The sequence below is a fragment of the Sarcophilus harrisii genome, chromosome 5 (assembly GCF_902635505.1).
Source record: "Sarcophilus harrisii chromosome 5, mSarHar1.11, whole genome shotgun sequence".
Classification (NCBI taxonomy): domain Eukaryota; kingdom Metazoa; phylum Chordata; class Mammalia; order Dasyuromorphia; family Dasyuridae; genus Sarcophilus; species Sarcophilus harrisii.
Window position 1 is genome coordinate 280,461,143 of NC_045430.1, and position 23,809 is coordinate 280,484,951.

The 23,809-nt window shown below is 41.8% G+C and overlaps 1 protein-coding gene across 1 annotated transcript in view; it reads left to right on the forward strand.

Moving 5' to 3' along the window:
• The window catches only part of CRPPA (CDP-L-ribitol pyrophosphorylase A), a 229,007-nt gene that overhangs the window by 34,286 nt on the left and 170,912 nt on the right, over nucleotides 1-23,809 (forward strand). Inside the window, exon 4 of the mRNA XM_031940697.1 lies at nucleotides 22,086-22,190. Within this exon, the coding sequence (XP_031796557.1) occupies nucleotides 22,086-22,190 (105 nt within the window). The remainder of the gene's footprint in view (nucleotides 1-22,085; nucleotides 22,191-23,809) is intronic.

Genomic DNA, 23,809 nt, shown 5'->3' on the forward strand with positions numbered 1-23,809 from the left:
GAGCATTAGGAAGCCATGGTCGGCAAGCCCACTGACTCCACACGACCTGATCCTGATGGATTGTGGAATGCATCTGCGGCCTTTGTTTCCAAGCACTTCGTGTCTGAGCGTGTCCCTGTGTTGTACGTACCAAGGAGCAGAACATCGTGCGGGGAGAGTGCAAATAGGCATCTTTCGTGCCCCCCTTTTTCCCTCTAAAGTTTGCATGTTCATATCTGAACTGAATTTCTTAAAGTAGCTGGAAACTGCTCCCCTCCAATGTGAAAAAGACCTTTCCACCATTAGGACTCAGTTTAGAGAAAAACATGGTCACCGATAAGGGTGCAAATCAGTATGTAACGTGCTGAAAAAAATTTTATGATCAGAACTTTTTGCAGTTGAAAGGTTGCTGAAAGAAGTCCTTCTCTTGCTTAGTGGTTTGCTGAATAAAGGCCTAGAATTCAAGGTCTTCTCTCTGCCAAAGGGCTCCAGGCTGCTTGATACCCCTGAGTCTTCCTCTACACACATTCTCCATTTCTGCCAGATTATATTACTTTTTGAACTTGTTCTCTGCTCTTAGAATGCCTTCCTTTTATACCTTGACAATGAAAATCTTCTCCATCCTTTGAAGTATAGCACAAATGTCACTAGTAGAAGCCTTCCCTTACTTGCCTCTCTTTTTGGCTGGAAGTGATGCTTTTGACTCCATTGGCTCCAATGAACTCCCCCATTCTTCTTGGTTTCATGGTGATTTGTAGGCAAAAGTCATGTCCCATGAGACTGTTGGCCCGATGAGGAGAAGAACCGTGACTCATTCATCCTGTTCCTCCACAAGTGTCTTGGTGTCTTCCCTCTAAGGGGTGATTGATTGATGTTTATAGAATATACTGAATTAATTCTTTTTGGAGGTGATGCCTTATTTTAAAGTCCTTGGTTCCAGTGTCCATATCTCAGTGTCATCAGGAAGCTGATGATGACTTGGGTTAGTCTAGAGAGATGGCCACAGTGATTTCCTATCAGTTTTCCATGTTTTTTGCTAGAAAAGTGGGGTAGAAGTGGCCAGGAAGGAGGGAGATGAGGAAGCATTTATGAGGAGACCTCCATTCCCGCGTGACTTTGTCATGACGTTAAGTATAAGTGTAACTGCCAGCCTTTTAGCACCTTGGGGATTTCAGGGGCATTGAGAAGCCAGCTACTTTGTAGGGTCCCAGGGAGCAGCCTGAATTTCACAAAATGGGGGGAAGAGGCTCAGGGGCTCAGCCCAACTCCCTTGTTTGATAGAGTGCTGTTCGGCCTCAGAGAATCCCAAGCCTTACCCAAGATGGTGTGTAAGGAGCAGAAACAGCTTTAACCTCTGCCAGAGCTCTGAGGTCAGTGCCCAATGGGTCATCTTTCACCTGGACCAGAGAAGTCATCCCAGGAACAGGACCATGATGTCTCTCCTGTCTCAGGGCATTTTCCTCTGGTTCTCCCCCATCCCTGGGATTCTCTCCCTCCTCATCTTTGCCTCTGTTAAATCCTAATGGAAATCTCACATTTTACAGGAAGCTTTTCCCAGCTCTACTTATTTCTGTATCTTCCCTCTTGTAATTGTTTCCTATTTATCCTGCCCTTATCTTGTTGGTACAAATTTGTTTATTGTCTCCCCCCATTAGAATGTGAGCTTTTTGAGGACAGGGTCTGTCTTTTGCCAGTCTCTGTGTCCCCAGGGCTTAGCACAGGGGCTGGCACATGGCAGCCCTGAAATTTATTGGGTCAAACATTTAGCCTTTCTGGGCCTCCATTTACTTATAAGTACATATTTCTTATATATTATATGTAAAATGAGTGACTTGGATTATTTGGCTTATAAGATTTCTTCTTTCTATTTGGTCAGTCTGTCAGTAAGCATTTATTAAGCACCTACTATGTCTTGGGCAGAGACTTAATTTCCCAGGTCATTCTGTAATACTGGATTTTCCAGAGAAGGGGCCAATTCACCAACTCAAGGAAGTTTTTTCACCTAGGAGTTCCCCCACCCAACATAGGCCTGGTGCTTCTATCTATATTTGGACCAGGTAATCAGACAGTGGAGCAGATCTTCCTAAGGAAACAGTTGTGAAAGGGGATAAACATGAAGAACCTCTTAGTACGGGACTTGTTTTTGATATTGAGACCTGGTTGGCAGATGGCAGATAGTAGGGTTTCAAGTCATTTTCCCTCAAGATGTCCTGGGCATCTGCTCCCTGCTTAACAGGCTTCCTTCTTTCCTCTTTCCCTCCTTCTTCCCTCTCTCCCCATCTCCCTCTTGGACATCTAGCCCTTCTCCCTAAGCCCTCTGTTCTGTCAATGGCATTGCCATCTTCCCGGGCAGCTGGTTCAGAGCATCATAGATTCAAAGCTTTAAGAGACCTTGGAGCTAATCTTACACAATCCCTTCTTTTGGTTTATTTAAAAAAAATCAAATTATGACCCTCCAATCCCAGCCTGTGAGTGGTCTCCACCATCAAAAAATGTCCTTATTTGTGAGTCCTGCTCTATGGTAGGAGGTATTTTACTTTATATCATTTTGCTTTTACTTTTAAGTAAATGATATAATCCTGTGTTTTCCTAGTGGATAAATGACTGTAGTACAAGCCCAGTGGCATTATGTCTTCATTTTTCTGGGTCACATTTGATAATTTTTTTGCAGCTATCTATGGCATCTCTAATAAAATATTAGCATGGCTTTTTCATGATCCCTTTTTTTCTGCCAAGAGCCATTTGAATATTTATAACATCCTTCGAGGGCATTCAAAATTATCAACTTATAGAACTCAAGCAAGGGGAGATTGTTGTACTTGGCTTTTAGCTCATCATCATTGAATATACAAGTGATCTTAAGGGTTGCATGAGGATCCCCATCCCTGATTTATGGGAAGAGGTTGCTGTTTATCAAATTCATAGGGCATCCATCCACACGTACTAGTGTAATAAAAGGCAGATCTGTCTTTTTTATCTGAGGCCTCCCTTGATTCAAGGATAACCGAGATAGGAAGTGGGCTGATGTCCCAGTTTCCGGAAAAGAGATTTCACAAATCAGTGATGTTAAAATCTATCTGCAAAAACGTTCTAGAATCTATTATGGAATGAATAGTTTTCTTTGGAAGGAAAGAAATAGTGATCCTCAGAAGCTAGCAGGAGAATAAATCTTGTCAGATCAGCCACCTTGCATTTTATAATGAGATAACTTGAGATCGAGGCTATTTATCGAAGTCTTCAGACACTCCATGAATGCAAGTGATGAGCACTTCAAGGGGACCTGAAACCCCCCAAAAAGAGAAGGCTAAACTTTCCCAGAAAGGAAGTATTTGAAGTGCATTTATGAGGAAGCAAAGATTAAACCTTCCTCAACTCTGCTTAATTCTAGTGCCTTCCTTCTATTATGTTGTATTTATTCTATATGCAGCTTGCTTACATATATGTACACAAATATATACACATGCTACAATAAGATTGTAAGCTTTTTGAAGGCAGGTGTTGTCTTTTCCCTCTTTTTGCATCTTAGGGTTTAGCACAGTACCTGGCATGTATTAATAAATGTTTATAGATTAATTGATTAGACTTATTTTCCTTAACTCCAGAGAATAAAGTGGGTATTGGGAGTGACTCATTATTAGGCAGAAGTTCTCCCAATGAAATGAGATTTCTCCTTTCTCCTTCCTCCATCTTTAAGGAGATTTTTTGGTAATAGTGGATAGCATTGAGTCTAGAGTCAGGCCTGAGGTTCAGATCTTTTCTTTGCAACTTATTCTATGTGTGCCTTGGGAAAATTACTTAGTAGTGATTTAGAAGTTCCTTCTTATTCCGGTGCTAAACTTGATGGACCCCGAGTCCAGCCCTGAGATTGGAGGCCTCTCCATTTTGCAATTTTGTAATTATACTATTTCCCATTCTGCAGAGAGGTCTCTTGTGGCGTGTCTCAGGATTCTGAGGGATCGCGCTTTTCCATGAATTTGCATTTTGTTCTTCATAGCAGCTTCAGTTCCTTCATCTGTTAGATGAGGGATTGGACTTGATTGGCCTTCTAAGACTACTTCCACCTCTGGATTTCTGATTCAGTGACATCTCTCTAGCCGATGGATGACATTGAAGCTTTGGGGGACAATTAGGCTGGAAATCATTACCTGTGAACTATAGCAATCTCGATTTTAAAGCTGTATCTTTCCCTATTCTTCCCTCTCTTGGGTTTCTAGATCTTCAGTTTTCAAGTTGATATTTCTTCTTTTGTTTGTGATTTTGCTGCCTGGGAATGAAGGCTTTATTATCATTTTGCTTCCATAGACAGAAAGAGGCCCTCCAGGAAGATTCTTCTATTTAGTGCTTTTGTGTCCATTGAGTTTTCTTGGTGCTGCTCGTTCCTGCTCCCCCCTTATATTCACCATTTTTCTCTGACAAAAAACTCTGAGATGTCATGTTCAAGTTCACTGGAATATTATTTTTTAATTAAAACTTTTTATTTACAAAGCATATGCCTGGGTAATTTTTCCAATATTGACCCTTGTAAAACCTTTTGTTTCAAAATTTCCCCTCTTTCCCCCCAAAATTATCTGGCAGGTCGTCCGATATGTGTTAAATATGTTGAAATACATAGTTTTAAACAATTTTGCCAGTAGTCATTTTTTATACTCTTAAGATGTGTTTTTAAATACTGAAATCATTAATTGGATGTGATTCAAGCATGTGGAGGAAGGGATGTTTCCAGGCTTCCTTAGTACTGTTCCTTGATTGCTTCATCAATTTGTTGATCCTGTGCACCTTTCAAGTTGCTCCCAACTCTTTATCCCCTATCCTAAATGTCTCCAGCTGCTGTAATTACTTCTCTCATAAAGCCAATGGGTTTCCCATGGGTTAGAGCTTGGACTTGTACCAAGGTGACTTAGAGAGCTCAGGCCTTCAGAGCTGGAGGCTGAGTGAAGAGTAACTAGAATTCCTAGGTCTTGAGTTCAAGAGATCACTGACCCAGCCAGAGGTGGCCCTTTTCTTCCTTTCCCCAGCTCCATGTAATCTGCCCAGCAAATCATTAGATGCCCTCTCTTCCAGCTGAGCTGCTGTTCTCTGGATAAGTCCCTTAGGCAGGGAAGGTATACTAAGTAACATTAGTAGAAGGAATTTCCCTGGAAAATTAAAGTCTTCCTTAGAGAAAGGGGGTTAGAAGAACAGCAGCTGGTTCATAAATCAGTCAACAAATATTGTGTGGTTTAGTAGGGAGAGGGCTGAACTTAGCACCACAGACTCTGACTTGAAACCCTGGCTCTGTATTCCACCATTGTTTTATGTTGAAGTAAGTCAGGTACCCTCTCCAAGCCTCAGTTTCCTTCTCTGTACAATTAATGGGTTGGACTAGGTGAATTCCCAGTGTCTTTCAGTGACAGAGTTATTTGCCTTTGGTGACTAATAACTTCCTTATTTTCACTTTAGTTTGCTTCAGTGTCTAGTTTCAACTAAGTCCTACATTATACTCACCTTCCCTATCACTCTTTCACCCAACCAGTATTTCTTCTGTTCCCTGTGTTACTCCCGGACAATGAGTGTTTCCATGACAGTTTTGGGTGGAGCAATTCGTCCCCAGATGCAACTGTTGACTGCATAAGCCATCCACCTGATGCAAAGGAATACCCCATGAAGGCCCACTCCAAGGATGCACAGATGCTCCTTAGAGAGATGGCCACCAGCCTTTGCAAGGAAAAGAGGAAGCTAACGAGATCAGGGTGCTGCTTGTTTTTTCTCTTTCCCTGTTGCCATTCATTACCCAAAGCCCTTCAGAAGCCCCAGATGGTACTGAATTGGGTCGGTGTTAAGTAAGACATGTGGTGCCCAGTGTGGCCCATAGCGATTGGACGTTTAAGCATTTCTCTCCTCTGAGAAGCTGCTGGCTCATTTGTAACAGAAACTGTTCTCTGGAGGTGGATTTCCCATTGGATTTCCCCAAGCAATGGAGCTTTGGACCCCTTAGTTTTTAAAATAAACTTGCCATAATAATGGTTTTTCATCTGAACTTGGGTCCAGTGCTTGGATCCAATGCTCATTCACTGTCTTGTTCTAAACAGGTGGTTTCCTTAGGCTCTTCATCAATAAAATGGGAATCACTAATGTCACTTTAAACACCTTTTTAGGGTATTTATTAGAGAGGGACTCCATAACCCTTGATGAGGTTTAAGGCTCTTTCCTGCTCAAAATTATTGATGCCATCCAAGCTATTTTTAATAGAAAAACAATTGAGTATTATGTTGGTAATGGTGACAGAGAGGCTTGACACCCAAAAGCATCTCCCCTTCTCAGACAGAAAGCCATATGGAGCTTTGTTTTTCATGCCTCCTCTTCCATTTCCTTGCGCTCCATCTTCCCATTTGGTCGTTGTTTGGGTCTTGATGGACTCAGATTGAATATAAATTTCAGTCTTTTTTGCTGTAGTCAGGACCTTCCCTATCAGATTGATTGATTGATTGATTGATTGATTTATTCATTCATCCATCTATCTATCTATCTATTCATTTATTTATTTATTTATTTATTTTTTGGGGGGGCTAAGCTAAGAGGAGAAACTAGCCTTAATCACTGATGGGTGGAGCCTCAGTCAGACTAAGATCTGCTGAAGGTCATAGCTTAAAAAGGCCCAGGTCTTTCATTGCATCCTGGCCCATCTCTAGTCTTCCTGATCTATATCTGGCCACTGGACCCAGATGGCCCTGGAGGGGAAAGTGAGGCAGATGATCTTGTATGGCCCTTCCTCACTTCAATCCAATTCACTTGCATGCCATATCATCATCTCCCTGGTGTCATGGGCCTCTTCCAGAAGGAAGGACAAACAACCACAACAACCTCCCTCTGTTTAAATGTAGGTAATTAGTCTGCTGCTCTCATCAATCTGAATTTTCCCTTAAAATGCCTGGGCTAGGATCTATAGCCTCAACACTCCAGCCCCAGCCTAATGCTGACCTTATGATTTAGAATCAGGATTTATTTTGATATGTTTATTTGAGCTTAGAAGCTTTCCTATTCTGCAGGATGGGGACCCTTGATTCTCTGCAGAAGTAGCTTCTGTCTTTGTCTTTTGTCCCCAGCCGGAGCTCTGGGACTCACCCCAGAGACTCACCCCTGGGGTCTACTCTTCAATGCTCAGTCCCAAATTAAATGTAATTGGGAAGTATTCAACAAAATAAACAAAACAGGTAGATGACAGTGTATGTCATGGGTGATATTCTATTTTAAATCTAAGTCCATATGTAGGGATCCTCATGCATAGATTAGTGACCTCTGTTTTTATTGAGTTTTTTGCATGTGTCACACATAGTAGGCACTTAATGAAGGCTTGCTGATTTAAGGAAGCGAGACATCCATCTGCCTCTGAGTTTGGATGTGGCCGCCCACCTGAAGCAGCAAAGACCTGGGATCCGAACTCTCCTCGGGCACTCCCAAGGAGCGGGACCATCTTAGAATCCCATTTGTAAAATGGAGGCACTTCTCCCTGTGGGGCTGTTGGAAGGCTCATAAGAATAGCTGAGATGGGCACCTGTGTAAGTGTTTAAAAAAATCACCTAGTCCTGAGGAGCAGGAAGTGGATTCACTTGAGATTCATTTAGAGGCACTGTACCAAGCACTTTGCCACCTGGGAAGCACCCTTTCCATGTCAGCTCCTCAGTAAATTGCATTATGGTTGCAGTCCACCATCTTGGCGCTGGTCCACAACCGTCTCCATAGCTTGAATGGCATCAAAGCCAGAAGGCCCTCAAGTCGGACCCTTCCCATTTGACAGATGAGGAAAGTGGGCTCCATAGAATGGCGGGGAGTGCCCTGTGTGGACCAAGCTGGCCAGTGTCTGGGGCAGGATTCAGACCAGGTTGTCTTCCCTTCCTCTGATCGGGCTCCTTCTGCCTCGGAGGGAATCTGCTTCCTGTTCCTCACCTGAACAGGTGCCCATGCTTGGCGTTTCTGCCATTGGTTACCCAGCACTGCCCATGGTGCCCCCGTGATTCTGGGTCGGAGAAACATGAACAAGACCAACAGACCAGGAGATGGGAACAAGGGGGAAAATCCAGGGCAGAGGGGTCGGGATCCCTCCAAATACTGACCCTTCCCACCTTCCCCTGTCCTTGGTGCTGACTGGCCCGTGGGCCACTGTGAGCCCCAGTCCCCCTCAGTGCTCTTTTGCCTTGAGGGGAGGGATGTCCTGATTCTTTCTGGGGAACCTCACATGGCAGAGACTTTCGGGCACCAGCAGAAATTCTTGCACCTGGTGAATCTTTCTGGAAATAGATTTGCTTTTCCACGGGCTCCTAACCCCTGCTGAAGCTCGGTTTGCTCTAGCGTGGGGGCTTGGAGGTAGCCCCCCTTCCCTCTGCCTGTAGGATACTGTCAGCCTTTAAATCTGCTTGGGAGGGAGCGTCATTGCAGTTTCACAGCTGCCATCAAAGTGTACCAAGGACCAGGAGGTTTCTGGCTGGACTTCAGGTTTTCTGCTCGCCGGCTGCCTGGGGCAGCGGAGCCACTGCTGGGCTTTTAATGCGCTAACAGTTGTTGGGAAGGCTGCCCCATTTTTAGTGAATTTTAGGGCCCAGCTGTTCTGCTTTTGCTCAGAGGGAGAACTTTGATATGTGACTATTTGGAAGAGCAATATGGTTTCAAAACAAAAGGCACAAGGACTGTCTCCATGCTCAGCAGAGAAGACTTGGGAGTGGTGTTGGCTCAGAGACATAGCACGCAAGGGCCTGGGAAGCTCATTTGCTTCCCCTTCCTCTTTCGGAGGGATGCAGAGAAGATCAGTGGCTGCCAGGGTCCCACTGGTTGTGTGCATGGGAAGCAACATGAGAGTCCCAGACCTGGGCCAGGGTGTTCTCCGGAGCGCGAAGCGGGCTCGTTGGTCACCTCATGAGAGCCTCAGGATTCCTGGGACGGCAGCTGGGAGGAGGTGATAGAACATGGGGGAAGGCGAAGGACAGGCCCATGGTTACTCGACCAGTCCTTGTCTAGGCAGGTTCTAAGCATACCATGTGACTCATTAATCGGTGAGGGCTTCCCGTCCCTGGTTTGGGGTTTTATAGAGAGAGCATGTACGTAGTGGTGCACATACACATGGCAGGTATGCATCGTGTGACACATTGTTAGTGCACACGCCACATACATGTACACACTAATACACACACCCATGTGCATGTCCACATGTGCTTGTAACAATGCACAGTATTGTGTATCATGCTGTAGATGTCACATGGATGTACACCCCATATACAACCATGTGTATGTCCACATGTACATGTAATAATGCACTGTGTTGTACATCATGCTGCAGATATGTCACATACATGTACACCTCATATACACCCATGTGTATGTCCAACATGTACATATAATAATGCACCGTGTTGTACATCATGCTGCAAATGTGTCACATACATGTACACCCCAATATACAACCATGTGTATGTCCACATGTACATATAATCATGCACCGTGTTGTACATCATGCTGCAAATGTGTCACATACATGTACACCTCAATATACAACCATGTGTATGTCCACATGTACGTGTAATAATGCACTGTTGTACACCATGCTTCAGATATGTCACATACATGTACACCTCATATACAACCATGTGTATGTCCAACATGTACATATACTAATGCACCGTGTTGTACATCATGCTGCAAATATGTCACATACATGTACACCTCAATATACAGCCATGTGTATGTCCAACATGTATGTATGCATTGTGTTATATGCTGTGTTGTAATTACACCCTATGTATGCACAATCCATATACACTTATATGTCTCCATACCCACATTTATGCACACAACATACACTATATGTCTACATTCGTCCATGTACATAAACATACATATGTGGAATCATATTGTATACACACACGCATGTACATATAACCTGAAGTGAGATTAAAACGAGCTGACAGTTTAATTTGTTCTGCACTTAATTACTCCTTTGGCGAAGTGGAACATCCTGGATTTTATATAAAAACCTTGCAGAGAAACTTAAGCAGAACCGGCCAAGGGTGGGGGTGCTTCTGAAGGTCGACCCTCAGAAAACAGGAGGAGGATGCCGGGGAAGTGGGGGCTGCTCTCTCTGGGAAGGCTTTGGCCAGCTTGTGCGCAGTTCCTTCATGTCATCCCCCTCCAGGGCAAAAAGCTTGTGTGGTTTTATGTCTCATGCATAATGAGGCAGGAAGTGAAAGGAGGAAATCTTAGTCAACCTGAGTTTTGGAGGGAATTTAGCAAAGGTGAATAAAATTATGCAAAATTCCCTTTGGCTCCAGGCAAGAGTGCTGTGCTGAGAAGCATGCTGGCTGTGATTCAAGCCAGGGATGGGGCTGCACCTGGGGGAGGCTCCTGGGTGACAGCTGGAGGATTGGCAGGGACCAGACCATCCGGCAGCCCAGAGGCCAACCCCCATGTGGTTCTAGTTGTGGAGGTTTGGGAGCCTGGCTGAGACCTTAGCTCAATGGGGACAAATAGGGATTTTAAAAGCTCGTTTTATTGGAGAGAGTGCAGTTTTTGGACAGATATCCCTAGGTTTGAATCCCTACTCTGTTCCTCATGACTTTGGACCAGCGGCATGCTGGGAATGCTTCGCAGGCACCTCTCGGAAAACTTCTCTTCACTTTTTGCTTTAATCTATGTGATAATCATTTTCTCGATTAAATTTGGACAATCAATCAAGTAGTCGATCAAGCCATGACTTGTAGTTCTTTATGGTTGCTGAGGGTATAAAAGCTCAGATTGAAAATGTAGCAGCTGGAGCCTCTAGGCTCCCTTTTCTGGTCCTCAGTTTCCTTAAATGAGGGTTGGATTGGCTGAGGAGGATCTCAGACTTTTTAAAGCCCAGGTCTCTAAATCAGCCCCTAACCCTAAAATACTCAAGCTCTGGGATTGTAGTTTGAGAGCTCAACCCGTCGTTTTCCTGATCTAGAGCCTAGGAGGCTACCAGGAAGTGCCACAGTGCACAGAGCGCTAGAGTCAGGAAGCCCCAAGTTCAAGCTTAGCCTCAGACTCTTACTAGTTGTGTGATCCTGGGTGAATGCTTCAGTTTTCTTCTCTGTAAAATGGAGATCATGATAGCCCCCCACTCATTAGGTACCAAAAAAGGATCAATGAGATCACAAATATAGAGCACTTGCTGCAGTACCTGGTGCATAGTAGGTGCTATGCAATTTTCACATATAACTAGTATTATTATTAGCTCTGGAAGGGGGGCATCCGGGGTCAATGGGTCATCGATCCAAAGTTCCAAGACCATCAGGTACCATCCCTCGTAAGGGTCCAACTGCCTCATTTTTCAGACACAGAAACTGAAGCCTTCGAGGCTGAGCTATTTACCATTTCTTTAGGCCTCCAACTCAGAATCCATCCTGACTAAGGAGGGGTAAGGATGAGCCTGAGCCCCAGTGGGACCTCCTTGTTCCTTTGGGGTGCAGACTTCAGCAGGGCAGAAAAACAGGGCAGAGCCTGAGGCCAGGGCCCTGGTCAGACTGGCTTTCTTGTAGGGAGGCAGGGTCGGGCCAGCTTATCACAGTCATGACATCCCATGTCTTGGGTTCCCCTGTGTCCTGCTCTCTCCTGTCCCATCCTCACTGACCCAGAAAGAACTTGTGTGAGCTCGGCAAACATTCCTCTACTCCTGAGACCAGACGTGGCGAACAGCCTCCCACCGCTGCCCTTCTTTCTACACTAGCACACACGTGGGACCCATCCCACTGGCCCTGGCTTTTACTGACCCTGCCCTCTCAGGACCAGGTCATTTTCCAGCCCCCCAACCTTCCCTGGCCACCAGCAGTTCTGAGGGAGCCACAGGAGCAGGGCAGGAAGAGTTGGGGAGGCCATTCTGAGGGGATTTGGGTTCTGAAGAAGTGGGAGTAAATGAAAGGGAGTAAATGAAAGCAGGATGTCTCCTTGTTCAGCCGGCTGGGAAAGACCTTGGAGTTCCTCCTCTGCTTGACTTTGGGGGAGGAAGGTTTTTCTAAAATCCAGTGAGAATTGTACTTCCTTCTAAGAAAGCCCTTTGTGGTACCTGATGTGACAGGCAGAGAGGCAACAGCCGATCCCAAGTGTCGGGTCTTTTTTGTGTTCTGTAAGGGCTATGTAAAGGAGCGTTGCTAAATCAGGGATTTGTGATCTGGGGTTAATGAACTTTAAAAAAATGGATCTTTAAAATTGTATATATTGGTTTCATTTGTAAGCTTCTGTATTTTATTTTCTGCATTTGAAAACATTTTTCTGTCAAGGAGTCCTTTAGATTTCATCAGATTGCTTGAAGGGCCCATGTCACCCAGAAAAGGTTAAGAACCTCTGTTTTAAGTGACAACAGAGAAGGAAACCCAGAAGGCCTGACTCTCAGTTGTACCTGTCCCCAGGGCTCTCAATCTGCCATCTTTCACAATGACTACATTTGCTAAAAATAAATAAATAAAATCAAACATCAAGTTAGCAGACTCCACAAGATGTGGCAAGAACTGGCAAGTATGTGCTGATTTAAAAAAAAAAAAGTCCACGATATAACACAAACACACAAAACTTATTAAAAATGTACTTGACATAGATTAATTACCTTCTTCTGCCCTTCCCCCCATTTCAGCTTCAGCTTCCTTAAAATTGGTTTTTTTAAACATTTAAAAATATTTTGCAAGGAATTCCAGTGGTTCTCTGCTGAGGTTATAATTAAAAAGGATCAAGTCTTCACGCCTCATCAGTGGTTCACTTGGAAGGCTACAGGTTCTTTGTCTCACACTGTCCACTTCTGGGGAGATTCTCACTAGCCTGGTACCGAGGCAAGAACTGGGGGGTGTATCCACTGGAATACCCTACCTGGCACTGGACAGTTCACGTGGGCAGGTTCTAGTTGATATGTGTCCTTTGGAAGCTCGTCCAAGTGGTTCCTCTTTGTTCTAGCCTCCTTGGACTAAGCCCATTTGTCTTTGAGGTCTGCTTCATTTCAGGATAATCCTTGGGGGAAGGAATGTGCCTTTGCATGGATTGAACGGCATGGAGGAAAATGTCAGCACTTGGCAAATAATGCCGATGGTGAATAATCAGGGAAGGAATGCACTCTCCGAGGGGGAGGTCATGGGGGAGCGAGGGGGCCAAAGCCCTGGATTTTGTCCCAGCACGGTGCCACCGAGGGGGCCCTGCCTTCAGGCCCGGCTCGGCTAATGGGATAACTTAGAGCCCTTATCTGGCCGTGGTCTGTCAAAGTTCCTGTCTGAGCCCAGAGTGGGCTCCTTCATAAATATTGCAGAGTGTCCCGCAGTGAGTGTCGGCAGAAACTCTCTGTTTTCAGAGGGCTCTTTTGGCCCATGAGGGATGGCCTCCCAGGGAGATTGGCCAGAGCTGCCTGTCAAGCCAACAAAAGACACAATGGGTTCCTTCTAGCTTTTCCTCATAGTGAGGGACCAGAGCGGACTCAGGGTTATAGCGAGAGGGGATCTCAGAGGTCATTCTTCAGTGGCAGGAGCCTGACTCAGAACGGAGCGATCAGACCCTCTGGGAACCACACGTAGAAGGAGGAACAAAAAATGGCCCTCAGTCCTGGGGACTCCCATTCCCTGCTGAAGGGACAGTGGCAGGGGAGCAAGCCCGAGGCCCAGAGATGCTAAGAACCACAACTTTGAGACTTAGCTAATGGTAGCTACACATAGGAAATCCTTGTCTAGTCTGAGAAATTGGATTGGTCCAGTTCAGCATTGTTTCCTGCATCTCGCCCATTAGTGTGGAAGCTTCCATGAGTAAGGAGGGTTTCATTCATTGCACTTGTACCTTGGGGTCTAGTACCATGCTTACCTCATAAGGTCCTTGCATAATAGATGCTTAATAAATACTTGCATTTTTAAAAAGTCCTTGCCTTTCATTTTTAGCTTTTAAAACCACCATTAAAACTCATTAGTGGTCCTGATGTATGACATGGGAAGGAGGGAGGGAGTGTGGTGAAAATGGTTGGTTGAGATTAGTGCTGTGGCAGCATATACTTTGGAAACTTGGTCTTCACTGTTTGGGTTCTAGACTTTCACAGCATTTTCTGCATAACTCCAAACTATTATGCGCAGAATGTAATCTCTCTGAGGGTGTGTATTTGCTTCTTTAGCCCTTAGCATAGTGACTGGCATTGATGAATAAATAATAAATTATCTATCTCTCTGTCAATCAGATTTCTGTCTGTCTAGTCATACATACACACATATAAGTTTGTCTATTAATGATATTTCTCCCTCTCATCTATCTGTCCATCTACCTGTTTGTGTATAATCATGAACTTGTTCTCCCATATAAGCTCCCTGAAGACAGGCCTTATTCCATCATTGTCTTTCTATCATAGTACCTGGCATAGTGTCTTGTACATAGTCTTGCTCCTTCTTATTGTTTTTGACCAGGAAAAATTGTATAGGAAAGTGGGATAATAGTAATGGCTATTATGAGATTGTTAGATTTTCTGGAGTGAGTTTCCACCTACTTCTTATTTTCCCTTTGAGAATTAGCTGTGAAATAGAACAGTCATTGGGGCAGTTTCAAGAGTTTTCCTTGTCAGGATGGGCAGCTCTTTCCTGGATCCAGTTCAAAATGGATTCTGATGGAGTGGGGCAGGGCCGGTGGGAATGTGTGTGGGTGGGTAGATAAAAATGAAATACATAAAATATAATTCAGCTTCCAAGGAAATTTGCAATAGCCTTCTTACCTGAAGGAGAAGCTTTGTCTGCCTTTCTAGTTCTTACCCATTGTTACCTGGAGACAAACACCCCAGTGTTCTCTCCTTAGCCATGGTCCCAGGCTAAGATCATCCCATCTTAATTATTCAACAAATAATCTGATGTTGTATGAGAACAAGGTCTGCTGGATAACTGTCTCTCATGCAATTTTACGGCGTATTGCCCAACACCAGTAAAATATGTGGAGGTAGAGTGTCTCCTTCAAGAAGTTTTGATATGATAATGCATTGAATGCAGGTGCGCCCAGTAGGCCTGAGTGTAAGCGAGCCTATTTTGTTTTACTTGAAGCAGATTTTGATTATGGAAATTAGGATATGATTATACACTGAGATACGTGTGTATGCATGTCTTGGGTTAAGTTTTCATGCACTATTCATTGTGCTTTCTTGGGCATCCTTCCCATGAGACCTTGCTGAGATCCTGGAATGATTAGGTAAATTTGTGATCTCATCAATATGGTGACTCTCTCCAGTTCCGAAGAGGCTGGGCTATCCATGCCCTTGAATCCTATGTGACTCTGATCCGTGGCCTTCTCTCTGGTCTCTGGTAGGGGTCAGCCCAATGTGGTGGGGGCCTTTCTCTCTCCTCTTGATTTTGCATTGATGAAATCACGTTGTGAAATCATGTTGTTGAAATCATTGTGTGGATAGTGCCAGGTTCTGAGATTCCTCACATCAGATTACATATTACAAAGGCCCACTATAGGCAATTCCCAGATGATAACATATGAATGGAAATTTCCAAGCCTCTGTAATGGAAACGGGAATTTAATATGTTAGCACCAAATAGATATAGTTTGGTTTTAACAAATTACTCCAAAATTTTCCTCATAATTAAATTTTAGTTTCTTCCAACTGGAAAAATTGGATGTTTTGAATTTGCAGGGGTATGTGGAGAAGAACAGCATACATATATCATCCTCCATTATAAATTATTGAACCTGACTGTTATTATAATGATGAATTAACTTGAAAATTAATCTTACGTCACACTCTATTTATTGTCTTTTCTTTCCCTCCATAAAACATTTGCAAACAGTTTTGAAATGGTTCATTAAAACTTATACCATGTTTGTAAGTAGGATTATAAAAAGAGGTCTTTAGAGTCACAATAATTAGGACATTAAGTGGGCATTGACTCCTGTGGATGCCTAGAGGGAGCCTGAAGCCAAGGGACCGGCTTTGATGGAGATGTTTGTGGGCATGGCCTGGAGTTTGGGGAAGTCATATCGGGTCAGAAGTGTGTGTGTGTGTATGTGTGTGGGAACTGGGCTTCTGTCTTTCTAGTGTTAGCTTCTTGATGACTAAAATGGTCCCTAGCTCCCACTCCACTGTTCTCCTGCAAACACAGGTCAGTCTTTTGTCCCGATTCCCTCAGGATGGCTGGGATCTCTCTTGGCAGCAGACTTTTACTAGAAAGCAAAGAGAATCCCTTTCAAGTGTATTTTCTTTAGCCTTTCATAGCTGTTTAAAAAATAGGACTTAGGTGTTCTCTGAGCACATATTAGAAATGGTCCCGGCATCCCATTCTCTCTTCCTGGTGCTCAGGTCCTTTTCTCCTCTTCGAAGACTGTGTGATGATGTGGCATCTAATTTTCCTAAAGAAAAGAAGTGGGGAAAAAAACTCAAGTAAACTTTGAGATGAAAGAAGGGGGGATTATTATTTTTTCTTTTTAATAATAGCGTTTTATTTTCAAAATGCAAAGATAGTTTCCAACATTCACCCTTGCAAAAACTTGTGTTCCAAATTTTCCTCCTCTCCTTCCATCCCCCTTTCCTAGACAGCAAGTAATGAAATGTAGGTTAAACATGTGCAATTCTTCTAAACGTATTTCTGCATTTATCATGTTGCACAAGAAAAATCGGATCAAAAAGGGAAAAAGAGAAGAAAAAAAAGTAAGTAAACAACAAGAAAAAGGGTCAAAATGCCATGTTGTGATCCACATTCAGCTCCATCGTCCTCTTTCTGAGTGCAGATGGCTCTCTCCATCACAGGTCTATTGGCATTGGCCTGGATCATCTCATTGCTGAAAAGAAACACATCCATCAGAATTAATCATCACATAATCTTGTTGTTGCTGTGTACAATATTCTCTTGGTTCTACTCACTTCACTGAGCATCAGTTCCTGTTGGTCTCTCCAGGCCTCTCTGAAATTTTCCTGCTAATCATTTCTTACAGAACAATAAAATTCCATCACATTCATATCTCATAACTTATTCAGCCATTCTCCAATTGATGGGCATCCACTCACTTTCCAGTTCCTTGCCACTACAAAAAGGGCTGCCACAAACATTTTTGCACATGTGGGTCCTTTTCCCTTTTTTATGATCACTTTGGGATACAGGCCTAGTAGAGACACTAATGGATCAAAGGGTATGCCCAGTTTTATAGCAATTTGGGCATATTTCCAAATTGCTCTCCAGAATGGTTGGATCAGTTCACAACTCCACCAACAATGTATTAGTCCCAATTTTCCCACATCTCCTCCAACATTTATTATCTTTTCCGGTCATCTTAGCCAATCTGCTAGTTGTGAGGTGCTACCTCAGAGTTGTCTTAATTTGCATTTCTCTAATCAATAGTGATTGACAGCATTTTTTCATGGTTTTAATTTATTTGTCTGAAAATTATCTGTTCATATCTTTTGACCATTTATCAATTGGAGAATGGCTTGTATTCTTATACATTTGAGTCAATCCTCTATATGTTTTAGAAATGAGGCCTTTATCAGAACCTTTGCATATAAATACCTCCCAACCCCAAGTTTTCTGCTTTTCTTCCAATTTTGGCTACATTGGTTTTGTTTATAAAATATTTTTAATTTAATATAATCAAAATTATCTACTTTGCATTTTATAATGTTCTCTAGTTCTTCTTTGGCCATAAATTTCTTTCTCTCTACAGATCGGAGAGGTAGACTATCCCTTGTTCTCTTAATTTGCTTATAATATCACCCTTTATATCTAAATTATGAAGCCATTTTGACCTTATCTTGGTATAGAGTGTTAGATATTGATCAATACTTAGTTTCTGCCAAACTATTTTCCAATTTTCCCAGCAATTTTTGTCAAATAGTGAGTTCTTATCCCAGAAGCTGGAGTCTTTGCATTTATCAAACACTAGATTCCTATAGTCATTGACTATTTTATCTTGTGAACCTAACCTATTTCTCTGATCAACTACCCTATTTCTTAGCCTGTACCATATGGTTTTGAGGACTGCCACTTTATAATTTAGTTTTAGGTCTGTTTTGGCCAAGCTACCAACCTTTTCTTTAAAAAAAATCATTAATGCCTTTGAAAACTTTGACCTTTTGTTTTTCTAGATTTTGTTATTATTGTCTCTAGCTCTGTAAATCAATTTCTTGGAAGTTTGTTTAGTATGGCACTGAATAAATAGATTAATTTAGGTAGAATTGTCATTTTTATAATATTAGCCTACACATGAGCATTTGATATTCTTCCAATTGTTTAGATCTAACTTTACTTGTGTGGGAAGTGTTTTGTAATTGTGTTTATATAGTTTCTGGCTTTGTCCTCTTAAATATTTTATGTTATCTATGGTTATTTTAAATGGAATTTCTCTTTTGTCTTTTGCTACTGGACTTTGTTGGTAACATAGAAATGCTGATGATATGTGATATATTTTGTGTCCTGCAACTTTGCTAAAGTTGTTAATTATTTGGAGTAGTTTTTAGTTAGTTCTGTAGGATTCTCTAAGTATACCATCATATCATTTACAAAGAATGATAATTTTGTTTCCTCTTTACCTACTCTAATGCCTTCAATTTCTTTTTTCTTCTCTTTCTAATACCATATTGAATGGCAATGGTGATTGATAGTGGGCAACCTTGTTTTATCCCTGATTTTATTGGAAAGACTTCTAGTTTATCCCCATTACATAGGATGCTTGCCTTTGGTTTTAGTTAGATACTAGTTATCATTTGAAGGAAAACTCCATTTATTCCTATTTTCTTTAGTGTTTTTATTAGGGATGGGTATTGGATTTTGTCAAATGCCCTTTATGCATCTATTGACATAATCATGATTTCTATTAGTTTGATTATTGATATAGTCAGTTTTGCTAATAGTTTTCCTAATATTAAACTAGCTCTGCATTACTGGTATAAATCCTACTTGGTCATGGTGTATTATCCTGGTGATAAGTTGCTTTAATCTCTTTGCTAATATTTTATTTAAGATTTTTGCATCCATATTCATTAGGGAAATTGGTTTATAACTTTCTTTCTCTGTTTTGCCCTACGTGGCTTAGGTATCAGTACCATATCTAAATCATAAAAGGGGAGGAAGGGGAATTTCAAGACTAATGGACCCCAATGCTCTTGAGATGAACCATTTCCAGTCCATGGGGATACCAGATGTAGGACTTTCTTGACCCATCCCCAAGTAGGAATAGTAAGGACTTGAGTTTGAGTGAGTGATATCTCACAAGCATCAAAGCCACACGGTTCCAGTACACCGAGAGATGGATGGCCTCACTGGACCCAGGTTGGACTTTGGTTGACTTTGGAGGAGTCAGTCAGGATTCTTAGGTTGAAAAGGTCCCCTCTGAGGGGAGCCCAGGAGAGGATTTGGGGGAAGGGGGCCCTGAGGCTAATGCCCAGAGGGGGTGGCAAAGGAGAAGACCATAGCAGAATGCTTCTGGACCCTTCCCCCACTTTCCTAAGGGGCTGACTGTGCCACTTTTGTCTTGGCACACAGTAGGCATTGAGAAGATGCCCGTGGGACCCTTGGGTGACAATGGGCAGTCACTGCCCTGCATGGCCCTTGTCTCCTCATCTGTAAAGTGAGGGGATCTGCCTGGATGTCTTTGAGGTCCTGGTCCAACCTCTTTATTCACTATTTCTCATGGGTTCGATAATGTGATTGTGGCAAGTATCATACTGATAATTTGTAAACAGATTTTGCACTGATGTAGTCTCAGTATGATCCCTTCAGATGTCCCCTTCTCTATTAGCTAAGGCCGGTCCAGACCCAGTTATGTCCAGAGAACTTTGTGCATCTGGGCCGAGTTTGGGACAATGAGATTTTGGATTCTTTGCAATCCAAATGCCGCAGGTTCTTTCAAGCAGAATCACATGCATTGGTGCCTTAGGAGTCCAGTCAGTGAGAGCATCATGACCTGGAGAGGCTTTGGTGATAGACAAGAGAAGAACCCCAGTTCCCAGGAGCCTCCTGTTGTCCCAACAAAAAGCTCTCTCCCTGCGGGTCCTTGCTAAGTTTGCTTGCGAAGGAAGCTGATGGGCCCTGGAAGCAGGGTATCTTCTGTTTATGCAGATGTTTGCATGGAAGAAGCTTTTGCACTCCCCACTGAAGTGTCTCCCTTTCTTCAGGTGTTAGGGAATGCCTCAGATTCAGGAGCACATGAATTATTGGGGTGGGGTTACACTGACAGCAAGGGGTGTGGGAACTTGGATAGGAAAAAAATCAGATTTCTATTTTTAGTTACCTTAGGTTACTGTTGGAATCCTGTGTGTTATATATATTAGAATCTTGTGTTATTATATATATATATATATATATATATATGCTGAATTTTTATATATTACCAATGAAGTCCAGCAGCAAGAGATACAGAGAGAAATTACATTTAAAATAACTGCCAATAATGCAAAATATTTGTGAGACTATCGGCCAAGGGAAAATCAGGAACTATATGAGCAAAACTACAAAATACTTTCCACACAAATAAAGTCAGATCTAAACAACATTACATTCAAGGGTTCTGATAGTCTTCATTTCTAAAATATAGAGAGAATTGACTCAAATTTTTAAGAATTCAAGCCATTTTCCAATTGATAAATTGTACAGGGCTGTAACTCTGGAGAAGTGTACTTGAAACAAGGTGTTAGCTCAATGGAATTGATGAGATAAGAGTTCTCTAGTTCACATATATCTAATATGATATAATCACTCTAGTTTGATATAATGATATAATCATTCTAGATTGGCTTATACTCAGTATACTGTAATGATGTAATTGTAATAGGGTATTCAAGGGCTGAGAGAGCTTGAGACAAAGTCAGACTCAAACTGAGACTGGTTGAGACCAACAGACTGTCAGACAGGAGACAATAAATGTACAACAAAATTAGAAGCGAAGCAATAAATTGGGAAAACATTTTTATAGCCAAAGGATCTGATAAAGACCTCATTTCTAAAATATATAGAGAATTGACTGAAATTTATAATAGTTCAAGCCATTCTCCAATTGGTAAATGGTCAGTCAGATGAAGAAATTGAAACTATTTCTAGTCACATGAAAAGGTGCTCCAAATTATTATTGATCAGAGACATGCAAATCAAGACGACTCTGAGACACCACTACACACCTCTCTGATTGGCTAAGATGACAGGAAAAGATAATGACGAATATTGGAGGGGATGTGGGAAAACTGGGACACTGATGCATTGTTGGTGGAACTGTGAATACATCCAGCCATTTTGGAGAGCAATTTGGGACTATGGCCAAAAGATTATCAAACTTTACATAACCTTCACCATGTAGTGCTACTACTTGGCCTGTATCCCAAAGAGATCTTAAAGAAGGGAAAGGGACCTGTATGTGCAAAAATGTTTGTGGCCACCCTTTGCGTAGCGGCAAGAAACTGGGAACTGTGTGGATGCCCATCAGAGTAAGTTATGGCATATGAATGTTGTGGAATATTATTGTTCTATAAGAAATGACCAGCAGGATGATTTCAGAAAAGCTTGGAAAAACTTACATGAACTGATGCTGAGGGAAGTGAGCAGAAGCAGGAGATCATTATTCACTTTAACACTAAGACTATACGATGATCAATTTTGATGGACATGGCTTTTTTTAACAATGAGATGATTCCAGACCAGTTCCAGTGTCTTGTGATGGAGAGAGCCATCTGCAGCCAGAGAGAGAACTGTGGGAACTGAGTGTGGATCACAACATAACATTTTCACTCTTTTTGTTTGCATTTTATTTTATTTCTCATTTTTTCTTTTTGATCTGATTTTTCTTGTGCAGCATGAAAATTGGATAAATATGTATGCATAAATTAGATTTAACATATGTTTTTACTATATTTAACATATATTGGATTACTTGCCATGTAGGGGAAGGGAATGGAGGGAAGAGGGGGAATTAGAACACAAGGTTTTGGAGGATCAATGTAGAACAATTATCCATGCATATTTGAAAATAAAAAGCTTCAATTAAAAAATGTGATGCTGGGAGGAGGCCCATGGGTCTTACCAAGACCCATGAGGCACCAAAGGTTATGCCCCCATGTTAGACTGCAGGAGGTTCTGGGGAGGATTTCCTGTGCCCCCTCATCAACTGCAGTTTTCTCTGACCTTAATTCATTATTTCCCCTGCAGTGCAGCGACCACGACATGGAGTTTGGGACAGAATGCTTGCATTTAGCTCTGAAGTATTGCCATACAAAGGCCAAGCTGGTGGATGGCTCTCCGGATCTGTGGAAGGTGAGAGGAAGGGTTCCTCTGATGGTCTGGCTGGGGTCAGGAGGATGAAGGTCTTTGGAACAGATATTCCTGGCAGCATATTACAAAAATCTTACAGTATGACCAGTCTGGATTTATACTGGGAATACAAAATTGGTTCAATAGCTGCAGTGTGTGTGTGTGTGTGTGTGTGTGTGTATGTGAGAGAGAGAGAGAGAGAGAGAGAATGAGAATTGGGGCTAAGTGACTTAGGCCTACACAGCTAATAAGCAGCAAATTTCTGAGGCTATATTTGAACTCTAATTCTCAGAGCTGGTATTCTATCCATTGCATCACCCACCTGCCCCTTTAGCTGGAAAATTTTAAGCATAATTGATCATGTTAAAACAACAACCAAAAAAAAAAAACAAAACCCCCAAATTATGTGATTATTTCAATGGATGTAGAAAAAGCTTTTGAAAAAATACTACATCCATTCTAGGAAGCACAGGAATAAATGAAGATTTCCTCTAAATGCTAAGTAATAGCTAATTAAAACCAAGAAACAGTGTTATCTGTAATGAGGATAAGCTAGAAACCTTTCCAGTAAGAGAAGGGTTTAAGCAAGAAGGTCCATTAACACAGCTGTTATTCAGTATTATTGTAGAAATGCTAGCTACAGTAACACAAGAGAACTTGTAAGAATACGCAAAAGCAAAGAGAAAACAAAATTATTGCTTTTGCAAATAATTTGATGATTTACTTAGAGAAGTCTAGAGTCAACTAAAAAACCTAATAGAAATGTTTAGCAACTTCAGCGGGTTACAGGATATAAAATCTTCATAAATTTTTTTTTTGCATTATATAACCAACAAAATCCAACAGAAAGAGCTAGATTTTATTTGAAAGAACTACAGAGAGTATACAATTTTTGGAAGTATATATACTATAAAACATACAGAAATTTACATGAAAACAATTTCAACATGCCTTACAGAAATCAATTAAATTAAAGAAATATTAATTGTTCATGGGAAGGTCAAGACAATATAATTAAAACATCAGTATTATTGAAATCCTTATTCATTGCCATACCAATCAAGCTATAAAAGGATTACTTTATAGAACTTAAAAAAACTCATTTGGTAAAATAAAAGGTCAAGAATATCAAGAGAATCAGTGAAAGAAAAGAGAAGAAGGGCCAAAAACCATAAGAAAAATTCTCTACATCCTTTAAAAACAGCTTTGAGGTACTACTTTATACCTATCAAATTGAGTAAGATGATAATAAAGAGGAAATGACAAATGTTGGAGAGGCTGTGGGAAAACAGATCCACCAGAGTACAGTTGGTAGAGCTGTGAACTGGGCTAACTGTACTGAAAAGTAACTTATGACTGTGCCCCCAAAACTATTACATCATGCATATGTTTTGACCCAGATGAAAATCCAAAAAAAACCCCAAAGAAATCAAAGAAAGAGGAAAGGGACCCCTGTGTACAAATATGTAAATATATGTATACACACACATACATACATACATGTTTTTGTAGTTGCAAAAAAATAGAAATTTAAAAAATACTCACAAATTGGAAAATGGTTGAACAAGTGATGGTACATGAGTATGATGTGATATTCTGTTATTTTATTTTATGTTATGAGT